The 23987-nt window shown below is 45.2% G+C and overlaps 1 protein-coding gene across 1 annotated transcript; it reads right to left on the reverse strand.

Annotated features, from left to right (window-relative positions):
• Nucleotides 1–274: 274 nt before the first annotated feature.
• LOC121046100 lies at nucleotides 275–22050 on the reverse strand. The gene is made up of 6 exons (XM_040499854.1): nucleotides 21963–22050; nucleotides 8573–8749; nucleotides 8008–8274; nucleotides 6493–6621; nucleotides 5193–5492; nucleotides 275–375 (listed from the first exon to the last, which is right to left on the reverse strand). The coding sequence occupies exons 1-6, from the start codon at nucleotides 22048–22050 to the stop codon at nucleotides 275–277; spliced, it is 1062 nt and encodes a 353-aa protein (XP_040355788.1).
• Nucleotides 22051–23987: the final 1937 nt, after the last annotated feature.

The following is a 23987-nucleotide window of genomic DNA, read 5'->3' on the forward strand; positions in this document are numbered from 1 at the left end:
ATATGTAACAACCTAAAAATTCCTACATATAAGATTACAGGCCTCCCGGTGGAATATTGACCGCACAGACTCGGCCAAATATTTTCACTTGTAAGTATATATATCGGACCCAAGTAACTTTTGCAGTGCCACTTTACTCGACGTATTTTTTTATTAACAACGGAGTAACCAATACGATCGCTGTGTAGACACACACGAAGGTAATGTCGGTGATGATGATTTTTTACAGTGCTGTAGCTAGATCATGGATGTGGTCTTCAGGGACGTTAACCTATCAGGAACACGGGTATAGACTGTAGAAGATTTCGAACTGCATGTTGGGGTTGGAGCCCTGACCGCTCACAACGTAGAACACCAGCGGACCTTGCACGGACACTGCAAAAGAAAATAAAGGAAACTCGTAAAAACGTCAAGGTTCACCTCACCGTGTTCGACGAGACTCCGGCCAGTCTTGTACACGTTACTCAAAGCAAGTAATCGATCACAGTTAGAATTACTCTTGCTTAAGAAGTATTCAAGTCGATTACTCGATTACTCAAGACAAAACGTAGTTGGCTGTTACCTGGAAAATGTAACTGGTACTTCCCCGATTCCTTCAGATTTTCGAAACAAGAAAGATTTCTGGCGGTTTGAAAACGGGTCTACGTGCTGTTCGTTATTGCAACTCAAGAAGGTAGGGCTGGGGTAAGACGGGCCGGGGAGGAGGAAGCGGACGGAACGCTAAAGAGAGGGGGTGGGGTTCCCCCTCTCTCCTCCAGCGTTCCGTCTGCTTCCTCCTTTCCGGCCCGTCTTGCCCCCGCCCTACCTTCTTGAGTTGCAACGTGCTATAGAATAACCGAATTACAAACCATTCACGTTCTTAATTTACCTATTTTGGTAAACCACCCGGCTTCCGGGGATTTTGTTCCAGGATTCATTTGTATGAACCTTTTACGAACAAAGGCTGTCATTACGAACAAGCAGAAAAAAAATTAGCGGTTAGAAGCAACTTTAGTGTTTTCAAAAAAAAATCAGATTACTCCTGTGGATACTGCCTAATGCGGTATTAGGAAGATCAAGTGATATCGTTTTACTCTGTCGCGAACTATTTTAATATTTCTTGAGGACGGAAAAGCGTTTCCTAAGATTTCAGATATAAGGCTTCACGCAACGGGCCACTCCGATTTGAAGCACCAAGATGGCTAAGTGTCTTCGTAGCTTATTTGGTGACTCTGGGCTTAACCATCAGATAATCCACGTACACCGACATCAAGATGGAGCAGCGTAGAGTCTGTACGTGCAAACGTGCACGGAGGGCTCAGGTTTCAAAGCCTATGCAGGGTGTTACTGGCACTTCTGGCCGCCATGACAGGGGGAGAGAGATACTACCGGATCTGCTATGTTTACCTTGTGTTCGGGTGCGTGTGCGACGACTCTTGTATTCCCTAGCCCCGAGGGGGGATCGGTGGCCGAGTGGTCTAGCGCACACCAGCTCGGAGCACGTGGAGCGAAAGCTCGCGCTGCAGAACCCAGGGATCCTGGGTTCGAGCCCCACCCCTGCCCGTTTCGATCTGGATGAGCATCGTACCGGCGTGCGGTCGTGTATCACTACTGCGTGATGCACGTTAAAGACCCCAGGCTAGCGGCTGTACCGCACTGGCTAAATTTCTCATCTACAGCTGGGAGACTCGTCGCCCCTGTGAGGCAGACCAAGTTCTAGGCTGTATAGACCTTTTCACCCTCCGCCGCATGGGCGCTGCCATCTTGGAATCACGTGATGCGGCCGCCATTAGGTTGCTTCAACTTGTTGCTCCGCTCTCCCGTCCGCGCCTTGGCGGATCCGTTGAATTCGTGTTTTTCGTCGCGTTTCACCGCGTCTCTTGCCTTACTCCGTAAAGTGTCGTCCGATACTTATACTTACCATGCAATTGCATTACAAAATTATGCGCGCAAGTTCTGTAGTTGATTTTGTAACACGTTTTGAATATTTTGTTACCGTCGGCGTGCGGGATGCGTGTGAAAAGGTTTTATAGGAACAGGAATCAGCGTTAGCACTTGCGTACGTTGAATACATATATGTCTTGAAGAAAGCCTCGAGGGTTCAAATACCAATAACTTATGAGAACTGAGGGTTGGTTACTAATAAGGGCAGAACATTTGGAATAGGAAGCCCAATGTAATTATATATATGAGTGCGCATTGCTGGCAAGGAAGGAAGCAAAAACACTCGGCGTAATTAGCCTCGTGTTTTTCTTGAAAGCATGGTGTTTTGTAGTTACAACAGATCGAAAACAGTTTCTTTTGATTACACTAGGGGACTTGTGGACAAGAAGCGGCAACAAACGTTTAGTTTGAATTATGTTTTATGCTAGAAATAATGGTACCTTAACACTAGGCAACTTGTTTGTTCGCAATATCACACCTATATCTGTTTTACGTTCTTAATCGCGTGTGTGATATAAGCATTCACTATATCGGTTTATTTATGAATTGTATATCCTGCTTGGTCCCATGTCCATAGTCTTTCAGTTGCTTAAGTCATTTTTTAATATAATCATGCAGTTTCAATTAATTTATTTTAACACAAATATTATGACTCCCCGCGTAAGAAACTGTCACAGACAGCTTGATAGTGCCTATGATTCACAAAATGTGACACCGAAAAGAATCCTTCTGCATGAAAATCACCCGAGTGCAGCCGGTTGTTGACGGCGAATAGGGAGTTACTTTCAGTAGCTGGCGACGTCAAAATGTGCAAAGCGCATCGTTTCAAATCAGTGAACACCTTTCGTCCATTGGGTGGCGCCTGGCGTTCGACTTAGCAAAACTTATTGGAGATCATTTCCTTTGCGCTCTTCAATTTGATTCGGCAAATTTTACGGAAGATGAATATCAGACTTCATTTGAAGTCTGGCATTCACTTATCTCACCATTCTCATACCTTGAGAACGCCGTAAGCAAATGTTCATATAACAAAAAGTTTATTTCATAAGGCCAATATTTTGAAATGCTGTTAATGAGTACTTTAGTTGAAGAAATTTTCCAGTCAGCCTAGGCTGGTCTATCAAAATATTTCTCGAGCGCTTAATTTCTTTAAATAAAACAGGCCGAGGCAATATCACTTTCTTTATATTATCTACGTGATTACATGAAACTTTTCTAGTCATTATAAAATACGTTTCCGGTTTCGAAGTTAGAAAAGGTTGGTGTACGAATACCAAACATCGAACAGTTAACTTGTCAGTTCATCTGTTCTTGGTGATACAGCAGATTGTTAATCATGTTGTCGACCTGCTTTTTCACTAAGCACCCATGCAATATAGTCTGTTGCAATATAAGATGATCAGTTCAATAGCTGACTTGAGCGCGAGCTATCTACCTTTTGTACCGCTCGGTGCACGCACCGACAAAGCACGGCGGCAGGCAACGAGCGCACGCTGCAGGCGGAGCTTGTCCTGCTCTTTATTATTTTTTTTTTCTTCTGGAAATGAGTGTCCGCGGGTACGGCCGTGGACAATGGTACTCCTCCCTGTACATCAGCGCAGTTGTTTCACCGCCGAACCTGGCCGAAATTAACGATGGACGGAATCAGACGCACATCGTGTTCGTAAAAAAAGATCGCAATTTAGGCTCGAAACAACTTTGTGGTTTGCCAGGTGGCCCAATACTATTGTTTCATTCGCTGTGTGCTACAAGAAAGAAATGTATATCGCAAAATTAATCGAAAGTGGCATGAAACAGCATCACAATCGCGTGCACGTTGAAACCGAAACCGACCAAATTGAAGCAACCTAATGGCGGCGAGTGCGCCAGCGCCCTCTACCCGCCGGTCAGGCAACTACTGAAATGAAAAGGTCTATAAACACACACACAACCCCCCTAGCCCCGAGCGCGAGAGCTATACACTTTAGAAATGCCCCAGTGTCGTGCTTGCCGACACGCACCGACACGAACAAAGTGTCACGAGTGAAGTTCTTTCGATCATCTCGAGACAAAGGATGCCACCGAGTCTCGGCGATCACAGGACGGCAGCGTTAGCGGACGGTGCTAGCCTACTTCGATACGCCGCCGAAAGATGACGCAACGTGACAAACGTGACGATGCGCCGCCAGCGGCACCTCCACCGACCTCTCCGCACAAGGATAGGTGCCAGCCGGGCCATTACGGCACGTATGATGCAAGCTGACGCGGTGCTCTTGAAAAGGAACCTTGAATAGCATTGTAATAAACGAGCCAAAACATAAAAAAAAAAAAAAAAAAAATAGCATTACAGAGACTCACGTCGCGTTGAAGGAATCGTAATAAAAACTTTCGAAAGATTGTCTGCAAAAACCAAGGTGCTAAAACCAAGACCCGGCTCGTTTCGCCCCCTACGAGGAAACTCGGCACGTATCTTCGGCGTCTGGGGGAGAGGGGGGGGGGGGGGGGGAGGCAGGTGACTATCGCCGATGCCTTGACATTCAGTTGAAAATGTTTAGGGCCTTGTAACTTTGAAGACGTTTTTAGATGCGTAGACCAGGCTGCTCGATCAGATAGTCATGAAGATGTGCCCACGATACCTTCAAGAGATCCGTAATTTTTTTTTTAGGAAATAGTTTCTTTTGTTTGTTTAAGGGATCGGGAAGGCATGTCAATCTCGTATAAGTAAATTTCAGGAGGTACCGCAGCTAATCCTCGGCGGTGACACTTTTAAAGCACGCGCCACTCGCTGCGGGCCCTCGGAAACAAGAAAAAAAAAAACAATCGCCAACCCGAATCAGCATAACACTCCCCGCTCCCCTCCCCCCCGTAGTTCGACCATGTCTGTTTTAGTGCACCTTTGAACTTCCTGTATAAAAGTATAAACAAAACGTGCGTATCTGCAACTTAGAATTAAGGTTCCGTGTTTCCGCTATACACCGATGAACCCCGAAAACTAACTCCGGGCCAGTTTAAACTAAAACGAGGAAAACCAAAAAACACCGAAGAGGCGCATGTCCCTGAAAATAACAGAAAAATCGCTAAATTTCCCGCCAAATGTAGCGAGGAATTGGGTTCCCCAAACTGTTTGGGATACCCAAAGTTCTGAGGCCCCCTATTCTAAAACTCGCCAATATGCACGGACCGACGGGGGGAAATAAATGGGTGATTGGAATGCTCCAATAAAAAAACATATCATGTTAAAAAAAAAAAAAAAAAAAACAGACGCAGGAGACACGGAATCGTATACTTACGATGAAGGGCCAGAGTCGCGTTGCCCCCACAGAGGCGCACCGGTGCCGCCAGTCCCCGCCTGCTGTCGAACCCGGCCGGCAGCTGAACAAAGTCAGACTGACAGTGCGTCGCCATATCCGTCGGCGGAGCAGTCGACAGCGTTCTCAACTTGAGGGACAATGCCTGGAGCCAGACGGGTCGAGCGATGCACATGGCGTAGCTCAGGCCGCTCAGCGACCCCGCCGAGGAGTCCTGCGCGAAGCCGAAACTTCGGAAGGAACCCCGACAGCCTCGGTGGAATTGAAAGCAGCCTTGTGGAGCTAAAAAAAATAAAGAAAGAGAAAAAAAAAAAAGGACTTTGAGGACAGTTGAACTAGACCAATCTGATCCCGAGCTTGTGAATGGAGCAAAGTGCCACATTTATATAGAACTATTGTCCGCGAACTATATATACATGTCTGAAAGTTTAAAATTTACGCGGTGCGGATTATCTATACTTTTTTTCTTCCCTTTTGTCATTAGTTACGTGGATTTCATATCTGGTATGCAAAATGGTAAAACAATAGGACATTTCAACATGATATTCACGAGAGAATACGGGTGTGGTAAAACAAGAATGAGTGACAATGACACATTTTTCGTGGACGCTTTCCAGCGGCGTGGAGAGATCAAAACGATGTTTTAGCACGGCGAATTCCACTCATAAAGCGATTGCTTATTATGTTTCTTTATCGTGTGTCCCCCTTCGTAAAACCAGGATCTTATACGATATGTGCATGATGGTCGAAGCTGACAAAATGAGAGCTGCTCTTTTAAATTTACACGTATTTGCTTTTGATCTTGCGAACCTTCCGTGCCTTCGACTACGTAACCACAGAGCTGGTTGTGCAAAAGTAGAACATACACGGCCACCGATCCCCCCTTTTGGTCACAACTGCGCCAGCGCCGTAATAATACATTTAGCCCCCCCCCCCTTCCCCCCCTCCAAAAAAAAAAAAAAAGAAGCATCGTAGTAAAACATATAAAATAGCGCAACAGAAACAAGGACAAGAAGTAAACAGGACATAGCGCCTGTCCTGTTTACTTCTTGTCCTTGTTTCTGTTGCGCTATTTTATGTTTTACTAAGATGAACCAACTAGCCCAACAACGTACCTTACTAAAGAAGCATCGATTGCCAAATTGCGGTCTATTTTATGTATACTGCATGTTTTAATTTATAAATTTTAATTGCAACTTGCAGTATTTTTGGTCCGCATTCCTTTGCAGCAACGATGTAGGCGGAATAGCAGACTGAATTTATGTCAGGGACTGTTTCCTACCCAGATTCGGATCGCCGCAGGCGAAGAGTACGATGCGGATGGCCCAGACCCGCTCCGGTCCCAGTTGAAGTAGAGAGACCTTTAACGTCAACAGGCTTTGCTCCTCCGAGTCTCCAGTATGGAGAACCACTGCAACAAAAGCGAAATCGAGACAATGTACGAAGTGCGGATAGATAACAGCGGCCATCGCCGTTCTTATAGGGGTCATGAAATGAAAATTGGGCTGGGATGAATGAATTTAGATTGGGATTCTACGAATACCATATCGTTTAGGGGGCCCTTAAGAAGAGAGTAGAAAGTCAAAAGCCTGCTTTTCGGTACGGAAGTTTGAAAACATAGCGCGCTGTTTCGTAGCTGACAGGGCGGCGAGAGGCAGCTACGCGCTTGCCGGCCGTTTATCACCTGATCCCATTTCCTGCGCGTGGGAAGGCACGTGATCACGTGGGTAAAGATAGAAGTGTGACCGGCCCAACGAGCACGTAGCTTCCACAGTCACGGGCAGTAGGGGGGAGGGCAACGACGTGGTCATTTTAGAATAATCCGTGGAGAAGGAACAAGGAGACAATTAGAGCAAACACATATTTGGAGACTTGTGTTCGTCACCCTCGTTCTCCTTCTCCGGGAATTATTGCCGTTTATTCTGTCCACCTGCACCCATCGTGGCGTGCACCTTTGCATTAATTAAATTATCATCGGCTAATCTTCAAGGGGGAGAACGCCGACGTACGGGTATATAAACGAGGGTCCGAGATTTGGTCCGAGAAAGAGGCGAGTTCTTCCTTTCCCTTTTTTTTGAACTCTTTGGTAACCCTGCGCGATTTGTGAGCTGAGGAAAAAAGCCAAGAAGGAAGAAGTTAAGAAATCGTTTCACGGCACCTTTAACCGAGCCCAGGAGAGGTTTTCTTTTACCTTGTAATACGTTTCTTTTTTTCTTTGTTTACCGGGGGGATTTCGAAAAGAAATGCAACGTCAACAGCGGAGCAACGTCCGAGTTCACGTGGTCTCGTATAACCTTTGTCCTCAGTGCTCCGTGAGTTCACCATATTCTCTGGCGTCACCGGTCACGTGACAAAAGCTGGCGGAAATATAAACAGCGTCTTTGTTCCCTTTTCTGTGTTTTGAGGGAGGAAAGTTACTATAGATTTCTTTAAGTACACAAGATAGGGCTGCACACCGTTCTTGTCGACAAAACTAGTCAAGAATACTCGAAGTCGACGTATACCTACACACTCGGTTCGGTAATAGCACCCACTGCACGGCGCCAGATCAGTAAGTTGCCTCAGCACTCAAGAACAAGAGCGCGTGTGATTAGATTCAACGGCAGGGGATAAAAATTTGATATTGCGAGAGTCAGTAATTTTTGGTAATAATGTGTCGATCTAGGTTCCTATCTTGCCGAGGAAACAAGGGTAGGACGTCAAAGACTATTCTGTGGACACTGCTCGCGAAAAGCTGACCGAGAGTGAAAAGGGGCCCGAAGCGACCTTGTTACAGCTTGCGGAGATCGGTACGTACCGTGTTGCCCAGCGTTTTCCCCGCATAACTTTGGAACGTACGTGTCGCTGCCGTTCAGAGACACCTGGAGGTAATCCTGGCTGCAGGCTCCCTGCAGCGGGGGCTGCAGAGCGAACTGCTCGAGCTCCAGACGGGCCTGGCAGATCCCGGCCGGTAGGGTCACGGTGAGGGACACGTTCTTCCCTCCTTTGTACGGCCGTGGAAATTCCGGTTGGACGAAGTACGAGTTGTTGGACAGAGTTGTAGCCACGCTGTCGGCAGCCTCGTCTGAAAGCAAAAGAAGGAAACATTAATATTGGCAGCGAGCTTCATCTCCGCAGGAGCCAACTTTCGAATTCGTTTAGAAGACACCGGGCTTTCGCCGGAAGGGGCATTAGGGAGTTTTCGTAGACCGCGTTGCCCCCTCCGCTAAGCGTTCCGCAACGAAGAAGTTGCTACTGCGCCTGCGCGCCGATAGCCTTGACTGTGGAGTTCCCGCTATCGTAGCGGATTGCGGAGGGCCTTGCGGGACGGCGAAAACGTTCTACGAAAACTCCCTATTAACAGCTACCGCTGTAACACTCACAGACGCAGCAGACGCCGAACCCGTCCGCGCACTCTCCCTCGCGGATGCCCCTGGAGAAACGGCAGTCCGGCAGGGCCAGGCAGCGTCCCGTGCGGTTCAGGCTGCTGCGACAGCGGTCCACCGCGAAGCCCAGCGCAGGGAACGGCACCCACGACTTGACCAGCAGTTCCGGGTTCACTGCGCGACGAGGTGAGGAACAACCGTGAGCGCGTGCCCATAGAAACAGCCAGCTGTCGATTGAGAGAACGCGTGTACCTAAACTTTCTTTTCGTCCCAAGTGCAGCAGCAGACTTTCCGGGTTTTACCGAAAAATACCGACAAACATCCGGTGGTGTATCTAAAACCGAAAAGCACTGATTTCTGGCAAATTTTGTTCAAAGCGAAGACCACGGATTGTCATAATAGGGAGTCTTCGTAGATCGCGTTTCTTTCTCCGCTAAGCCCTCCGCAACGAAAAAGCCGCTGCTGCGCCTGCGTGCCGATGGCCTTGACTGTTGAGTTTAGGGTATCGTAGCAGGTTGCGGAGAGCGTTGCGAGACGACAACAATGGCCTACGAATACTTCCTAATAGGGAGTTTTCGTAGACCGCGCTACCCCCTCCGCTAAGCGTTCCGCAACGAAGAAGTCGCTACTGCGCCTGCGCGCCGATGGCCTTGACTGTGGAGTTCCCGCTATCGTAGCGGATTGCGGAGGGCCTTGCGGGACGGCGAAAACGATCTACGAAAACTCCCTATTGTCTATCTTCGGTTCAAGTAAAAGTTGCACGACGAACACCAATGTAGTTCCTCACACTATAATAATTGTGTTGTGTGTGTGTTTACAGCCTAGAACTTGGTCTGCCTCACAGGGGCGACGAGTCTCCCAGCTGTAGATGAGAAATTTGGCCAGTGCGGTACAGCCGCTAGCCTGGGGTCTTTAACGTGCATCACGCAGTAGTGATACACGACCGCACGCCGGTACGATGCTCATCCAGATCGAAACGGGCAGGGGTGGGGCTCGAACCCAGGATCCCTGGGTTCTGCAGCGCGAGCTTTCGCTCCACGTGCTCCGAGCTGGTGTGCGCTAGACCACTCGGCCACCGATCTCCTTCCTCACACTGTGAGGAACTACATCGGTGTTTGTTGTCGGTTTAATCTTGCGAAAGAAACAAGAGCGACTTACCTATCTCGTAGCAGAAACATTTTGTTTAAGAATTACTCTTCATTTTTTTATCGCACGGAGCAGAAGGGTAGCAGATACAAAGAAAACGAAAGACTCCCGTATGATTTGTATTCGAACATGTTGTCCGTAATTATAACAAGCTTGGAGCGTTATAGGGGGTATGCAAATCGGAAATAATATTCCCCTGTATCTAAAATAAAATGAAGAGTGATGCTATACGCACGCCGTCGTGCACCTCGACCGGAAACGGCTATACGCACGACGCGGAGAGCTCACGTCATATTTCATTTATGTATTTGAAAATACTACTCGCTCCACTCAAGGAGCTTGTATGAATAATGTTTAAAAGCGCAAACAGACAGGGACAATAAAAAATAACACAAACGACAGGGACAAGGCACCTTGTCCCTGTCGTTTGCGTTATTTTCTATTGTCCCTGTCTGTTTGCGCTTTTAAACCTTATACCTACCATAGACCAACTAGCCCATACCAAAGTTTTAATGAGCCTTAGTAGGAGTTACGACAAAAGTGCAGTCATAAATAGAAAAAGAAAAAGGAAACACTCAGGTAAGTAGACTTTCCACAGCAGTAATGAAATTTTCAGCAGGTGCTAATATGACAATATCGTTTGGTCTGCATTCCAAGCTTGAACTGCCCGAGGAAAGAAAGCATATCTAAAAAGATCATTCTTAAACCTGTATTGTTTTAACGCTCTAGTATGGTTTAGGCGTCGAGACCCTGTCGACAATGGTTCTAAGTAGCTAGAGCTGTCGATTTGAATAGTGCCGTTAAGAATAATATACAGTATTTTTAATCTATCAATTTTTGCTCATGTTCGCAACGGCTGAAGCTGCGCCCTGAAAAGCAGTTCTGTAGATGAGGCTCCTACACGGAAGTTATTAAAAATAAACCGAGCAGCGGCTAGTTTCTGAATACTTTCAAGCCTGAGAATACCAGTTTACGTGTAAGAATACCACACTGAGCTGGCGTATTCTAACACAGTTCTAACAAAACTTTTATAGGCAGTAGGTCTAGTATCTGAATCAGCAAATTTTAATTTCCTTCTCAACGCGAACAAATTGCCCCCCGCTTTATTAACAGTCGCTTCCAACTTCCAGTTGCTGGTTCCAGTTGAGTTTAGTATTAAAGACGAGTCCCAAATATTTGTATTCCTCGACTCGTTTGAGAGGTTGCCCTTAAAGTAAGTAATTAGATTGGATCGGCTCTTCTTTTACACGAGACTGCCATGGCGGTTGTTTTATCATAACTTAGCTTCTCTTGCCACGTTTCAGACCGATTCAATATTGCCCCCAAAGGTTCCTGTAGTCTAGTACAATCATCTGCGAACATTCTAAGTGGGACATTCATGTTAAATGATATGTCATTAATGAAAACCAAAAGCAAGAGTGACCCAAGCACGGAGCCCTGAGGTACTCCCGGAATAACGGGCAGTTTTTCAGAGTCAATTTTATTATAGTGAACGTATTTGCTTTTGTTTGTTATATAAGCAGTTATCCAATTTAAAACTGGTAGAATATTGGAAAGCTTGGTTAGCAATTTGGGGTACCTGTCAAACACCTCAGAAAAGTTGAAGTAAATTTCGTCAGTATGTCCCCTTCATTAATTGTTTCAGCTACGGTAAGTCATCTGTAAATTCAATGAGCTGGGTTGTGGTTGACAGTGACTTTCTAAAAGCGTACTGATTTTTATAAATGAGATTATGTTTGTCGAGTTGACACATAAAGACGATGTGCTCTAACAATCTACATGTTGTACTAGTTAAAGAAATAGGCCTGAAACTTGATGCTGTATTCCAATCACCGTCCTTATGTATCATAGATACTGAAGAGAATGTATAAATATTTTGACACCCATTCCGCGTATCGTTTCGAAACAATATTCGGTTTCATATCCATGTCGCACTTTTCTTACTGTTTAATTTATTCAAGAGGGAGTTCAAAATTCTCTTGTGACTTATGGAAATGTCGCTAATTCTTTCCACGTTGGTAACTTGTAGGCTTGAGACTACGCCATCATCATTACTGAAGACCGATTCACAGATAATTCAACTAACATACGGTTATACTGCTTTGTGTAGTTGATTTTTCCTGACGAAAAGGCAAACAGCGCACAGTAAATGGGGACTAAATGAAGTGCAAACAGGACAAGCGCTTGTCCTGTTTGCACTTCCTTTAGTCCCCGTTTACTGTGCGCTGTTGCCTTTTCGTCAGTATCAACCAACTAATCCACATCGCCGTCCTTATTGATTTATCCTTGGATGAAATATGACGCCAAAACTTTCGTGACGCACTTTTCATAAAAGAATGAAGCGAAGTATTAAAATATGTTTGCTTGGATTCTAATATTTTGACTTTAAGTTGCGCGTTTAGTTCCGAAAAAGCTGACCACATGATTCTGTCCTACTGTATTTAGAATTCTTTCTCATTCGGGCAATTCTACGTTTTAAATGCAGAATATTACTGCTAATCCACGGAATATAAACTGCAGCCTTTGCTTTTTTCAATTAGGTACATATTTAAATCTACATTTGTTTACAATATTTTAAATCAGTACCACAGAGCCTCGATGTTAGAACCACATTCATAAAAAATTGTTCGAACATATCAAAAGACACTAAAATAATCAAGAATAGCAACGTCGTCGGCATTATTAAAATCTGGAACTGTTAACAGGACGGATGAACTTCTCAATCCTTGGTCCAGAAACATTGACACGAGCACCATATTATGATCAGAAATATATCTGGACAAACTGAAGCTGTGTCTTTTAAACTAAGCAGCAGGTCATTTAAAAAAACCAGATCGAGAAGTGAATCGCCCCTAGTAGGGCGGTTTACTATCTGTACTAAGTTGTGGGAAAAGGCTAGATCAACCAGGGCTCCTCCATTCGCACGATCCTGGTTAGACACAGTAAGTGTATCCCAATCAATACAGGGTAGATTAAAGTCTCCCAGGTGAATGAAATTAGTGGAGTGTTTTGTGAATTGATATAAGTGATTATTGAGATAACTAATAAAATAATAGGTGTATTTGGTGGTCTTTAAGCAGCACATACAATGAATGACACGTTTTCGTACATCAGTTTACGCAGCAAAACTGCATGATTAATCGATGTAAAGGCAGACGTACACCGCAAGGACATTTTATGAAAAATAACTACGCGCCCTCCCCTGGAAGCCCTGTCTTTTATAACAGTATAGTTCATTTAGTGTTGGAATTTGGCTCCCTATCGTCCTGCGAGGTTTCGTCGACAGAGTATTTGATTTTTACAACGAAAGTTGTAATGGAAAATACCTTGTCTACAGCACCAAATAAAGGTAGCGCGTGATTCACTGAGGCGTGTTTACACCCCCCCCCCCCTCTCTCTCTCTCTCAGCGCTGGCGTTTAAAAAAAAAACAAAAAAAAACGTATGGCGTTATCAGGTGGTCAAAAGAACTATTCGTATGTTCCTGGCGCTCCGATTCCGCAGGCAAGCCAGCGCTCCCAAGCCTCGTTATAACGTTCTCATCCTTGCAGACGAAGAAATAACCGGCGATTCTTTTGTGCCGTGTACGATGGCCTGATCGGCTGAAGGAACAAAGGTGAGAAGCTGTCCTGTGAAATTCTAGCGATCTCCGAGTAAGCTGTACGAAGTGGAGCCGGCGGAGCGTCGACGGCGATGAATCGCAGCGGTTGCAGGGACCCGCCACGTAAAATTCGTTCGCATCGTCTTTTAAGTTTTAACATCCATCCACATGGATGGATTTGAAGGTTTATAGGCTTTGTAATGGGCGTTAGCTTGCGCCACCTAGATTGACCTGTAGCCAGTGTTGCCTAATTGGGTGGTCTCCGTTTTTTTGTTGTTGTTTTTCTAGTTGACGCCATAATTTGGTGGCTGGCTATGTGGCTATTTCTTGGGGAGTGCCAAACTTTTGTGGCTTTTCAGATTCGACGTTGAACTTCGACTAGCTGATTTTCGAACTGCTAGTCAGTTAAAAAAAAATGTGTTTCTATTTTTGTTGGTTGAGAGAAAGGAGAAATTTTTGAAATTTGTACAGACTTCGGAGTTTTTATTATATGCATGGAGAAGCAGTGCTTGAGGAGTTAAGGAGGTCTCCCCCCAGTTCAGTGGAACAAACAGATTGCACTGTCACCATAGGCCCGTAGCCCGTCTTCTACCCGGGCGTAGACTGAACTCTCCAAACGCTGCATTGGTGCCCATTGTGAGAATCTATAGACACCCAAGTTCGTAAGGTCCGCCCATCCCTAGAACTATAAAAAAACAGCGTCAACCGGAGGAGGGGAGGCCCAGACCATATTCTACAATCGACACAAAGAAAAAGACGCGGGTGGAATATTGGGGGCTCTGGTTTGGAGTGCCCAGTGTTCGGACTGTTCTGCTGCGGCCTTCTCTCGTTTTACTGTATGGTCATATATCCCGGTCTTCACGATAAAGCTGTCTACGTGTTTTGTACTCACTTCTGAAAGCCTACAAAAGAAGGGCTAGTGTTGTGCGTGTTGTCATCCTGCCGAAGCGTTTCTCGGATAATTCACAAGTGACATAATGTGCACACGATGTTGCGCATCTGAGGGCTGAAAAAGAAAATCAGCTCTAATAATGCGCAGGATATTAGAAACAAAAATATGTTCGACAATTCACTGGGAAGTTCTTTGCTGTTTGAGGCGAGAAGGAGAGTTTTGAGAAAGAGTACATATAGGGCTAAATTTCAGGATGCAGACACATCATGTGCTGCCTGCCATAATGAGAGCGATACACTAGAGCACATGGTTTTGAAGTGGACAGGGCTTCGCTCTGCCTTCCCTGAAGGGGTAACAGATTTGGCTGGGGCCCTCGGTTTCGCTGGCGACGATGAAAGGGCGGAAGAGAAAAGGATTACAGTCATTAAGAGGTGATTAGAAGGGTGGTTGAAAGTATCTAGGGAAAATTGCATGACGCACAACCAACTAGAGCCTCTGGGGACAGAGGAAAATTGGGACTCCCTCTCCGCGTGGCTCAGTAACCAAATTCTCAACTCTCTCCCCCAGTGGGTCCGGTGCTGGGGTAACGAGTAAAATTGGCGACTCTCTCGCCGGGGGGAAGGACGGGATTTGATGTTTTTTTGTGTTCTTTTTTGTCCAATCTTTTAGTGAGATGCCTCACTGCTCGGTGATAGTTAGGGGGGGGGGGGGGGGGGAAATTGGCTTAGAAGGGCGGGAGAAATCGTACGTTTGTCTTTATTAAACTTATTTCATGTCATTTTATTTATTATACCCTCAGGGCCCGAAGGCAATGCAGAAAGGGAGAGCAACCAGAAGGGTAAATCAAATAACATAATACATATTAGACACACTCAGTAATAAAGTAATTGTACTTTTAAAGAGCTGAGAGTCCGTGATAATTGCGGTTGACTGGGGAAGGGGGTTCCACTCCTGGGATGTACGGGGAACGAAAGATGAATAAAACGTGGTTGTGATAGAGTTAGGAATGCCCACCTTATGTTGATGATCAAGACGGGAGAAAGCATAGATAGGCCGAGCAATTATTTTGTCGCGCAGGAAAGAATTATGGTGATACATTTCATGGAATAGGGAAAAACGAGAAATTTTACGATGTAGTGATAAAGGTGGTAATGAGAGAGTTGTTTTCATAGAGGAGACGCTAGCGGTGCGGTGATAGTTTGTGAGGACGAAACGAGCGGATCTGTTTGAACGGCTTCCAACGTAGATACGGGAGTGACTATACTCCGTTTCACTTTATGTTGTACCGCAGTGAAGGCTAGAAGCGCGAGCTCATAGCGTTGGCAGCTGCACGAGAGCTTGTGCCGCCGAGATGTGCCCCAGAGCAAGGAGCTCGCGCTTGTGGCCTTTTCTGCGGTACATCATAAGGTGAAACAGAGTATAGTCCGGGATCCCAGACAGAAGCTGCATATTTCAACTTGGGACGAGTTAAGACTTCGTAAAAAGTTAATTTCAGTGAGATAGGGGCTAATGAAAAATTTCGCTTGATGTAACCTAACATGCGGTTAGCATTAGCCGAAATATGCTGAATAGGTGTTTTCCATGAAAGGTTAGAAGCTATATGTAAGCCTAAATATTTGTACGAAGATACCGGTTCTAGATGCGTTTGTTAGTGTTAAGCTTCATGGACCATGAGTCAGACCAAAAGTAAATAGCATCAATGTCTGATTGGAGTATACATGTGTCATTATGATCAAGAATCTCACGGTAAAGTACACAGTCGTCAGCGAACAGAGACACGGATGAAGAGACATAAGTGGGGAGGTCGTTAATATAAATTAGGAAGTGGATATTCTGCCGGCAGCTGGCACAATAATCGGTGAAAAGAAAGTGCCGGCAGTTATGCCCCATTGGGTCTCGTATAAAACGAATTGTGAACACGGCTATTTAAAGGTGCAAAGTAGCTCAGTCATAAGGAACTTCATTATCATTATCCACACTAAGGAAACGTATCCCTGTTGGGGTTACAGGTAGTTCTTTCTTTAAAGTGCGTTGGAGGACATCCCAGAAAAATACCGCGTCCCAACAAAAAATAAACACATGTTCAATAGTCTCAGGTTGTTCACATAGAAGGCAATTTACCGACCATGGCACATAAATCCCTCTTTTTTTAAGCCAAACCTTAACTGGCAAGGTATTCGTGTGGAATTTATTGTTAGCTTTGTGCAGCATTTGGAGATCACGTATGGCTGTTCGACATGCTGACCTCGACGCAAAAGAAGTGCGGATATATTTGTTCAACCTTTTAAAACAAGCGTAGAGTGTGTATTTGAATTGTGAACCTGAACCGGAATGGACTGGTATTTAAAGATCACTCCTCGAAATACGTTATTTTTAATACGCTGTGCAAAAGAGCTGTACAGCGCTGTTAATATGACATGAATGTTGCTGTAACTACCATGCTGTAAAGAAAAGAAAAAAAGTAGGAAAGCTCAGTGGTATAAGGTGCTTGCCTCATACGCAGCATGACCCTGGTTCGATCCACCGTGTCCTCTTTTCTTTTTCCCCTTTTTTTTTTTTTTTCTTTTTTTGTTGAAAGTTTGTTTCGTTTTGTAGAGGCATTGGGCGATATTTACGACATATCATTTTTTTTAGGATTAACACTGAAAAAAATAGTAAATAAATAAAACGAATGTTGTCGCCGAAACTCCGCAATGGACTCCCTTTCCGGGGGTGAATAGAGGACAGCGGGGCTTGGATGGATGGATGGATGGATGGATGAATACGGCTGAGCCCTTTGGATCGGGCGGTAGCTTACGCCACCTAGCCATTTTGTTTTACCATTTAAGCTTAGAATATTTAAATGTGAAATCTATATTCACTCCGCTTGGGCCGCCGGCGGGCCGCCGCGAAGCGGCGTGTACCGGTAGGCCAATTGGGCCAATATTCTTCTTATGAGCAGCCGCAGACTTTCGCCGCGAATCGGCGTGAACGCAGGTGGGGGGATGTGTTAACGAGCTCCCCAGTGATACACGCGCCGTCCGAAACTGCCGGCAAAATAGTCTCACCCTATAAATTAAGAATAGCAACGGCCCTAAGACTGCCCCTTGTGGAACCCGTGACGCAACTTTGAGAAAAGAGGAGTTACTGTTATTTACAGTGACAAATTGAGACCTTTGCGTTAAAAATGACTGTATCCATGCGAGAACGTTATTGTCTATGTTAAGGTTGGAAAGTTTTAAAAGCAGAAGATTGTGAGAAGCTTTGTCAAATGTTTTGGCAAAATCCAGGAAAATGCAGTCCGCCTGGGATCCTCGGTCCCAGGCGGACCGAGGATCCCTGGAATTATGCCAGGTGGCGCAAGCTACCGAACGCTAAAAAGGGTGTAGCTATTAACATCCATCCCTAAAGTTTACCAGTCTTGGGTAGTAACGCGTTACTAGTAACGCGTTACTGTAACTTCGTTACTTTTTTGGTAACTTGTAACTGTAACGAGTTACTTTTTGAAAAGGTAACTTGTAACGGTAGTTCTATTACTTTTTTCTCAGGTAACGATGAAAGTAACGACGTTACTTTTGTCGTTACTTTCCAGTGTTTTACGAATAATATATCACTGCATGAGGTGCAATTTGGCCATTCCTTGCACTTTCCAAATCGTCCATTCCGACATTTCGAGTGTCAAGTTGGCCTTGCACAAAGTTGTGAATACGTTCTTTCTCGCGAGTCACGACCCGAATATAGCCACATGTAGATTTTATGAAAAAAATATCTAGTTATCTTTAAGCACGCGCTTGTACTTTGTGACTGAACACACATCTTAAGGCCCGTTCACACTCTTGCGACTGCTTGCGACCCCTTAAACCTGGGTTCCTTAAAACTTCTTAAACCAGAGAACACACTGGCGCCGTCTATTGGGAAGCAGTATAAACTCGGCGGTCCGGCATATTTTTTTTGTTATTTCTCGCGCATTATCCTTTCTTTTTTGGCTCGAAAAACTTTTGTCAATGTTATAAACGAGCCTTTCTATGGTTATTACGCACATTTGACCTCGGAAATCCCGCAAAACCTTCGCTCTTGTGAAATGCAGTTCCAGGGTCACCGCATAGATGGCGCCACAATACCAGTGTGTTCCCTCATTCTAAAAACATTTAAGAAGTTGTAAGAGATCCTCGTCTCTCTCAGTCGTACTCGGTCGTACTCGGTCGCAAGAGTGTGAACGGGCCTTTAGTGTCTTGAAGCACTATCTATGTTGTGTTTTTTTTCTTTTTTCTGTGCAAACGCTTTTCAATCGGGTGAATCAACCGTGAAACAACAATACACACGGAGGGCACTGCGAATGTTTCGTATTGTGATTAGCGCCACGACTTCGCACTGCGCATGTTTCGTTTCTTGATTTGCGCCACTGCTCTGGCGTGGAAACTTTCAAACACTAACTTCGAGAAGTAACTGCTGCTAAGTTACAATATGAAGTAAAAAGCATACTTTTTAATTTTATGCAATAAAATGTTGTGAGAGGCGTTTTCTAGTTTTTTCTAATATTTTTTTGTGTTATAGAAAAGTAACGTCGTTACTTTTTAAAAGTAACTGTAACTGTAACGAGTTACTCTTTTGTTGCAGTAACTGTAACGGTAACTTCGCTACTTTTTTCTGAAAGTAACTGTAACTGTAACGAATTACTTTTTAAAAGTAACTTACCCAAGACTGAAGTTTACTCTAGCTGTCATAAAAGAACAAAATGATAGCGTGACGGTTAACGTGGCTGCGGCACTTTACACACAAAAAAAAATATATATATAAGTCCTTGAAATGTGTCTTGAAATACCCCAATATGTAAAGTGCATACTTTTTCCTTTTTGAATAAATTCTAAACACACGTTTTGTGCGTTGTTGGCGTCATGATTTTTATGCTTCATGCATCTTGACTTTTTTTTTAGCGTCCGTACGAAACAACACTACGAACATTCTTTTTTTCACCTACAAATGAAGATTGGAAAATTCTGTAGCCAAATTTTAAAACCAGGAAAGGACAATTTGGACGGTGGAGAAGAGCTCACCGCAAAACCGGCAGATGCGAAAAAACTCACAGTACTGTTGTTTTTTTTAGAATAGCGTGTTTGGCGTCACACCTGGCAATTTAGCACAATTAGAATTTGTCACTTCGTTAAAAACTATTGTCTTTTTTTGTAATATTCTTGAAGTTTATTGGGTATATTTACTAACTCCTCATCCGTATACATCAATGACGCCGCAAGTATAAGATGAGAACATCGGACACCCGCAAAACATACAATTTTTTGACAGCCTCGCAATGGCCGTTGGTGGCTGTCAAATAAAGAGCTTTGTCTTTTTGCGAGTTAATATGAATAGCGGTGTGAGAACCTTTTCAGCTCCGAAGATTGTATGGTTTCCGATTTGTGTGCAGGTGTTTGTTAATGTAATCAGTGAGGGCTACGCTGCTTTCTTTTTGTTACGTTCACTAATAAAACATTATTTACGAGAACAGCTTCGTCCTGTCGTGTTTGTAGCCCACCCCGTCTTTGTCGTTTGATCGTTTTTTACTATGAATAACGTTTACCAACTCGCCCAATTCGCTACCTTAAAGAAGACTAGTGCTGATACAGGTCACGAGTAACATCGATGACATTGTGCAGCTTTGAAGGTCATGGATAGCTCACCGTAGAAGGGCACTAACACACAAAGGCAACGTGTGGAAACACCAGCACGAACGGCTAGAAAACGTGCATGTCCGTGGAAGAAAGAAACCTCAACGTCCTACTGACCGTTCTATCCGGCCTTCAAAGGCTAACTAAAGCTTCAAAAAGAATTTTAGGCACCGCGTGTTGCGCACGCACTTTAAAAGTTTTGGCATTCACTTTTCTTTTTAGGCTTTAGCCCAGGGGTCTCAAACACGCGGCCCGCGGGCCGCATGCGGCCCGCGACTCGCTGGGACGCGGCCCGCAGGCAACCGGCTACGAATCCCGGTCCCAATCTCTCAAGCGCTAAAAGTGGCATGCGCCATTGTGATCTCATCTCGACGATTCATTTTTCCTCGAAAAGCAGCCCTGCTCTTTTAACATACTCACATAGTTTATACTTATCAGTGTTCATTTGCCATTTGTTTCACATAATTTCTTGCTTCCCAGCTTTCTGTAATGCATAACAATTCCGCTGCCATACTGCAAGCGCAAGCTATACGTTAAAGGATGCATTTGGGCTGCGCGAACTCTCGATCAGCAGAAGCAACTGGCAAGGATAAAGCTACGAGCTCGGGATTCTCGCCTTCAAAAATATATAACCAATAAAAGACAAGTATTTGTTCGAGTGTTCTAGCAAAAATCGCCAGGAAAACAACAACTGTCATATTAACTCGTTGTTTTTTGAGACATCTGGAGCTTGGTTAATTCCTGTGTGAATGAAGCAACGGGAACGACAGTGTACTTTTACTAAAAATGCCAGCACGTTGGCGGTGCGGTGTCATTTTAATTCTTATCACATCAGGTCAAGGTCCAAAGTAGTCTTATAACTTAAGCAAATCACATCTAAAGACGTCAGTGGCAAGACTTTGCGTTTATAAAAAGCATTAATACCCCCCCCCCCCCCCCCCCCCCGTCTTACGTTGGCCAACACTGGCCCTCGACCTTTCAAGTGTGGGATATCTGGCCCCCACACTCAAATGAGTTTGAGACCACTGTTTTAGGCAGCCATTATTAGGTTTCGAACTTTTTCCTGTTCTTCAAGTTCATAAAGTTTTCAGTTAGGCGTTCGTTGCCTCGAGAGTAAACCACAGGAAACACTCGCCCGCATTATACTTAATAAGCCTAACAAATATTACAAAAAGGGACATTTTCTTTCTTACAAAGCTGACGAATTTTAATGATAATTAATCGATAGATGTTACGCATGAGGCAACAGCCTCCACATGAAGAGAAGATAAAAAAAAAATCGGTGAGCTTTTCTCCGCATCCGCCGGTTTTGCGGTGAGTTCTTCTCCTGGATTTGGTAATTCAACTAACAGCCATTACCTTAAACGATGCATTTAGTTGGGATTGTTGGTACGTATTTGTGAAATTGTAAAACAGCGTTAAAATAGACAAAGAACACAAGGAACAAAGTACACGGGCAAGACGCTGTGCACGTTCAAATTGGGAACCCAGTTACGTAAACAATATTCTGACGGGACATGGGTACAACATAAGAGAGTCAGATGTAAAAGAAAAAAAAACGCATCTCCACGTGGTGAATGATGTTGATTGGGGCGAAGCTCTGGTGGTGCTTGTCTGCGTAGACACTGAGCCGCAGGATGCCGAGCCTTTCGTTCGTTTTCATTCATGTCACGCTGCGGTCAAATGCTCAAATGCGTATATAAACACGTTCCATACCACACATTCTCTTTATACCACACATTCTCTTTATACCACACATTCTCTTTCTGACATGGATGAAAACGAACGAAAGGCTCGGCATGCAGCGGCTCGCCGCCTACGCAGGGAAGCACCACCAGAGCTTCGCCCCAATCAATATCATTCACCACGTAAAAATGCGTTTTTTTTTTGTTTTTTTTGCTTTACACGAGCACGGGAGCACGTGCTCGTGACCCGAAGGCGGACGAACATACGGACATGGCTAGCCCCTAAGGAGCTTCGCCCCTAAAAAACTGCACCAAAACATTAAGCTGGGCTAGTTAGTAAATAACTACCAAAAGCACATGGTGCCTAGTGTTCTTAGTTTATTTCAGCGCCCCTCAGTTTAGCTCTTTCTTCGTGTTTCTCACCTTTCAAACGCCGTCCCTGCGACGCGCAGCCGATGACGAGGCTTGTCCACACGACGGCGACAACGACGAACTCTCTGAAGGACGGCATGGACCAAGCTCCTCTCCTTGTGCCCCGAAGACACTCACGTGACCCAACCCCGACCCGAGACACTTTCACCAGGAAGTCGCACCCAGACAATAACCGGATTGGCCGCGCGCGCAGTCCGTCGCAAGGCCGTCGTCGTCTGACCGCGATGTCCCGACTCCCTCCCCTCAAGCATCCGGCCGGACGCGGAAAGAGAAACCGCTCGAACGCGGTGAACAAAACCACAGAAGGGGTCATTGTCTGGGAGTTGGGTAGCCACGTGATCCGAAGAAGCGACGAATAGTGAGTGACCTTCACCCTTTCCTGGGCCCTTGCCAAGCGGACGGTTGACCCTCCGGCCTGCTTCTTCGGCCATGACCTTGACAGAGGGCGGAACGGTGGGGGGCTTCCCGGTATCTCGGCCGATCAGGCATTCCCCCCTTCCTTCCCCCCTCACGTCTGCTTTGTTCCTTGTGGCCGTTTGTTTGGGGCGCCATGCAGACCGGAAAGGGTGAAAGTTTGTTGGAGAACAAGGGGCTTTTGAGCGGCTGATGAGAGGCAGGGCTGTCGGTTGCTTTTGAAGGTGTTGTACTTGAATCTTTGTCCACTGCTCCACGCCAAAGTTACAGGTAGTTGCACCTGTAACTTCGGCGGACGCAAATGCATCTGCAATTTTTTACTTACAGAAGCGCAAGACTGTGGCTTTGGATAGTGCTCATGGTTGCCAGGTTGGGCTATTAATAGCCAAATTTGGCTACTTTGTCATGCATTTGGCGTCGGAATTTGGCGGTTGGCTATGTGGCTATTTTTGGGCTATTTTAAATCCTAACGCGGCACTTTTTTTTTTTTTTGCTTGGTTTAGAGTAGTTGTACAAAAGACACTCATCATGGACACAAAGCGACAGTCCACCCTTTCTGGATTTCCACTTTCAGTGATTTTCTGCGTGAAGATTTGTGGGCGTGACGCCAAAACATATTAGCTCAAGTTAGCTGCCGCGACCTAGATTCAGCTCCGACGACATCGCTTTTCTAGTAATTGTGGCTTATTTTATGCTCCCAAGTTCTTTCTGCTTCTTACTGGCGTCTCTTATTTCCTCCAGTTTCCCATCATCCTTCTACAGGAAGCACATCATCCGAGGAAAATTTATACTAAAGGCAACTCAAGACATCCTGCAGAATTTGATGCCGCCAAGATCAGTGCGCAGGAGCAGCCCTGTCTCCGTTGCTATCCGAACTCGCCATCGCGCTCCCGACTCTGCCCATGTCGAATGCCGCCGTGGAGAGAGTATTCAGTCACGTGTCCCTCACAAAGTCAGTCCTAAGGTAGAACATGTCCTTTCCAACTCTTCAAAACGTTCTCTATGTAAAGTTTGCTTTCCTTGGGAAGAACGAGTTCTGTAAGGACATCAGCCCTACTGAAGAAGTTTTTGTCCGTTTTAACACAGAAATCATGTATGAGGCGGGTAAGCCGGGCACGAGCGTGTGCTTCATAACTATATGACTGCAAAAACGAGTGTGGAAAATTTTTGTACTTTGGTGTTTGAGATAAAACGTTCAATACATCTCAAGATGTCGTAGATCTTGCAAGCTGCTCCTAAACCCTAGATATGCCGACGCAGTGCCCTCGAATTGAGCTCGCACATTCAAGCGCACAATTTTTGGGCTCTGCAGGATATGGCTACTTTTGGGCTACATAAATTTCTTGCATTTGGCTACTTTTGGGCTACACCGTCTGACTTTTGGCGGTTTCAGCTCAAAAGTACCTGGCAACCCTGATAGTGCTTTCTGCGTGGAAATTATCGTATATATTACCCTTCCGATCCACACAGGACGTAATTTCAACGCATTTACGCTTTTTTCGCCAAACCACACAGCGCTTTTCATCGACGTTTCCTCGGCGTTTGGTTTCACATTACCCGCCACGTAGAATTATTGATATATTTGATGGAGCATAACTTAAG

The sequence above is a fragment of the Ixodes scapularis genome, unplaced genomic scaffold, assembly GCF_016920785.2.
Source record: "Ixodes scapularis isolate PalLabHiFi unplaced genomic scaffold, ASM1692078v2 PGA_scaffold4__175_contigs__length_147842914, whole genome shotgun sequence".
NCBI lineage: Eukaryota > Metazoa > Arthropoda > Arachnida > Ixodida > Ixodidae > Ixodes > Ixodes scapularis.

What these genes read in the sequence shown, in the direction of transcription:
- LOC121046100 (XM_040499854.1), bottom strand. Translation starts at nt 22,050, where the DNA reads ATGCCGTCCTTCAGAGAGTTCGTCGTTGTCGCCGTCGTGTGGACAAGC. An exon ending in GGAAAACGCTGGGCAACACG is followed by an intron (nt 6,622 to 8,007) that starts GTACGTACCGAT and finishes CTTTTGTTGCAG; the next exon opens with TGGTTCTCCATACTGGAGAC. An exon ending in CTGCGGCGATCCGAATCTGG is followed by an intron (nt 5,493 to 6,492) that starts GTAGGAAACAGT and finishes TATTTTTTTTAG; the next exon opens with CTCCACAAGGCTGCTTTCAA.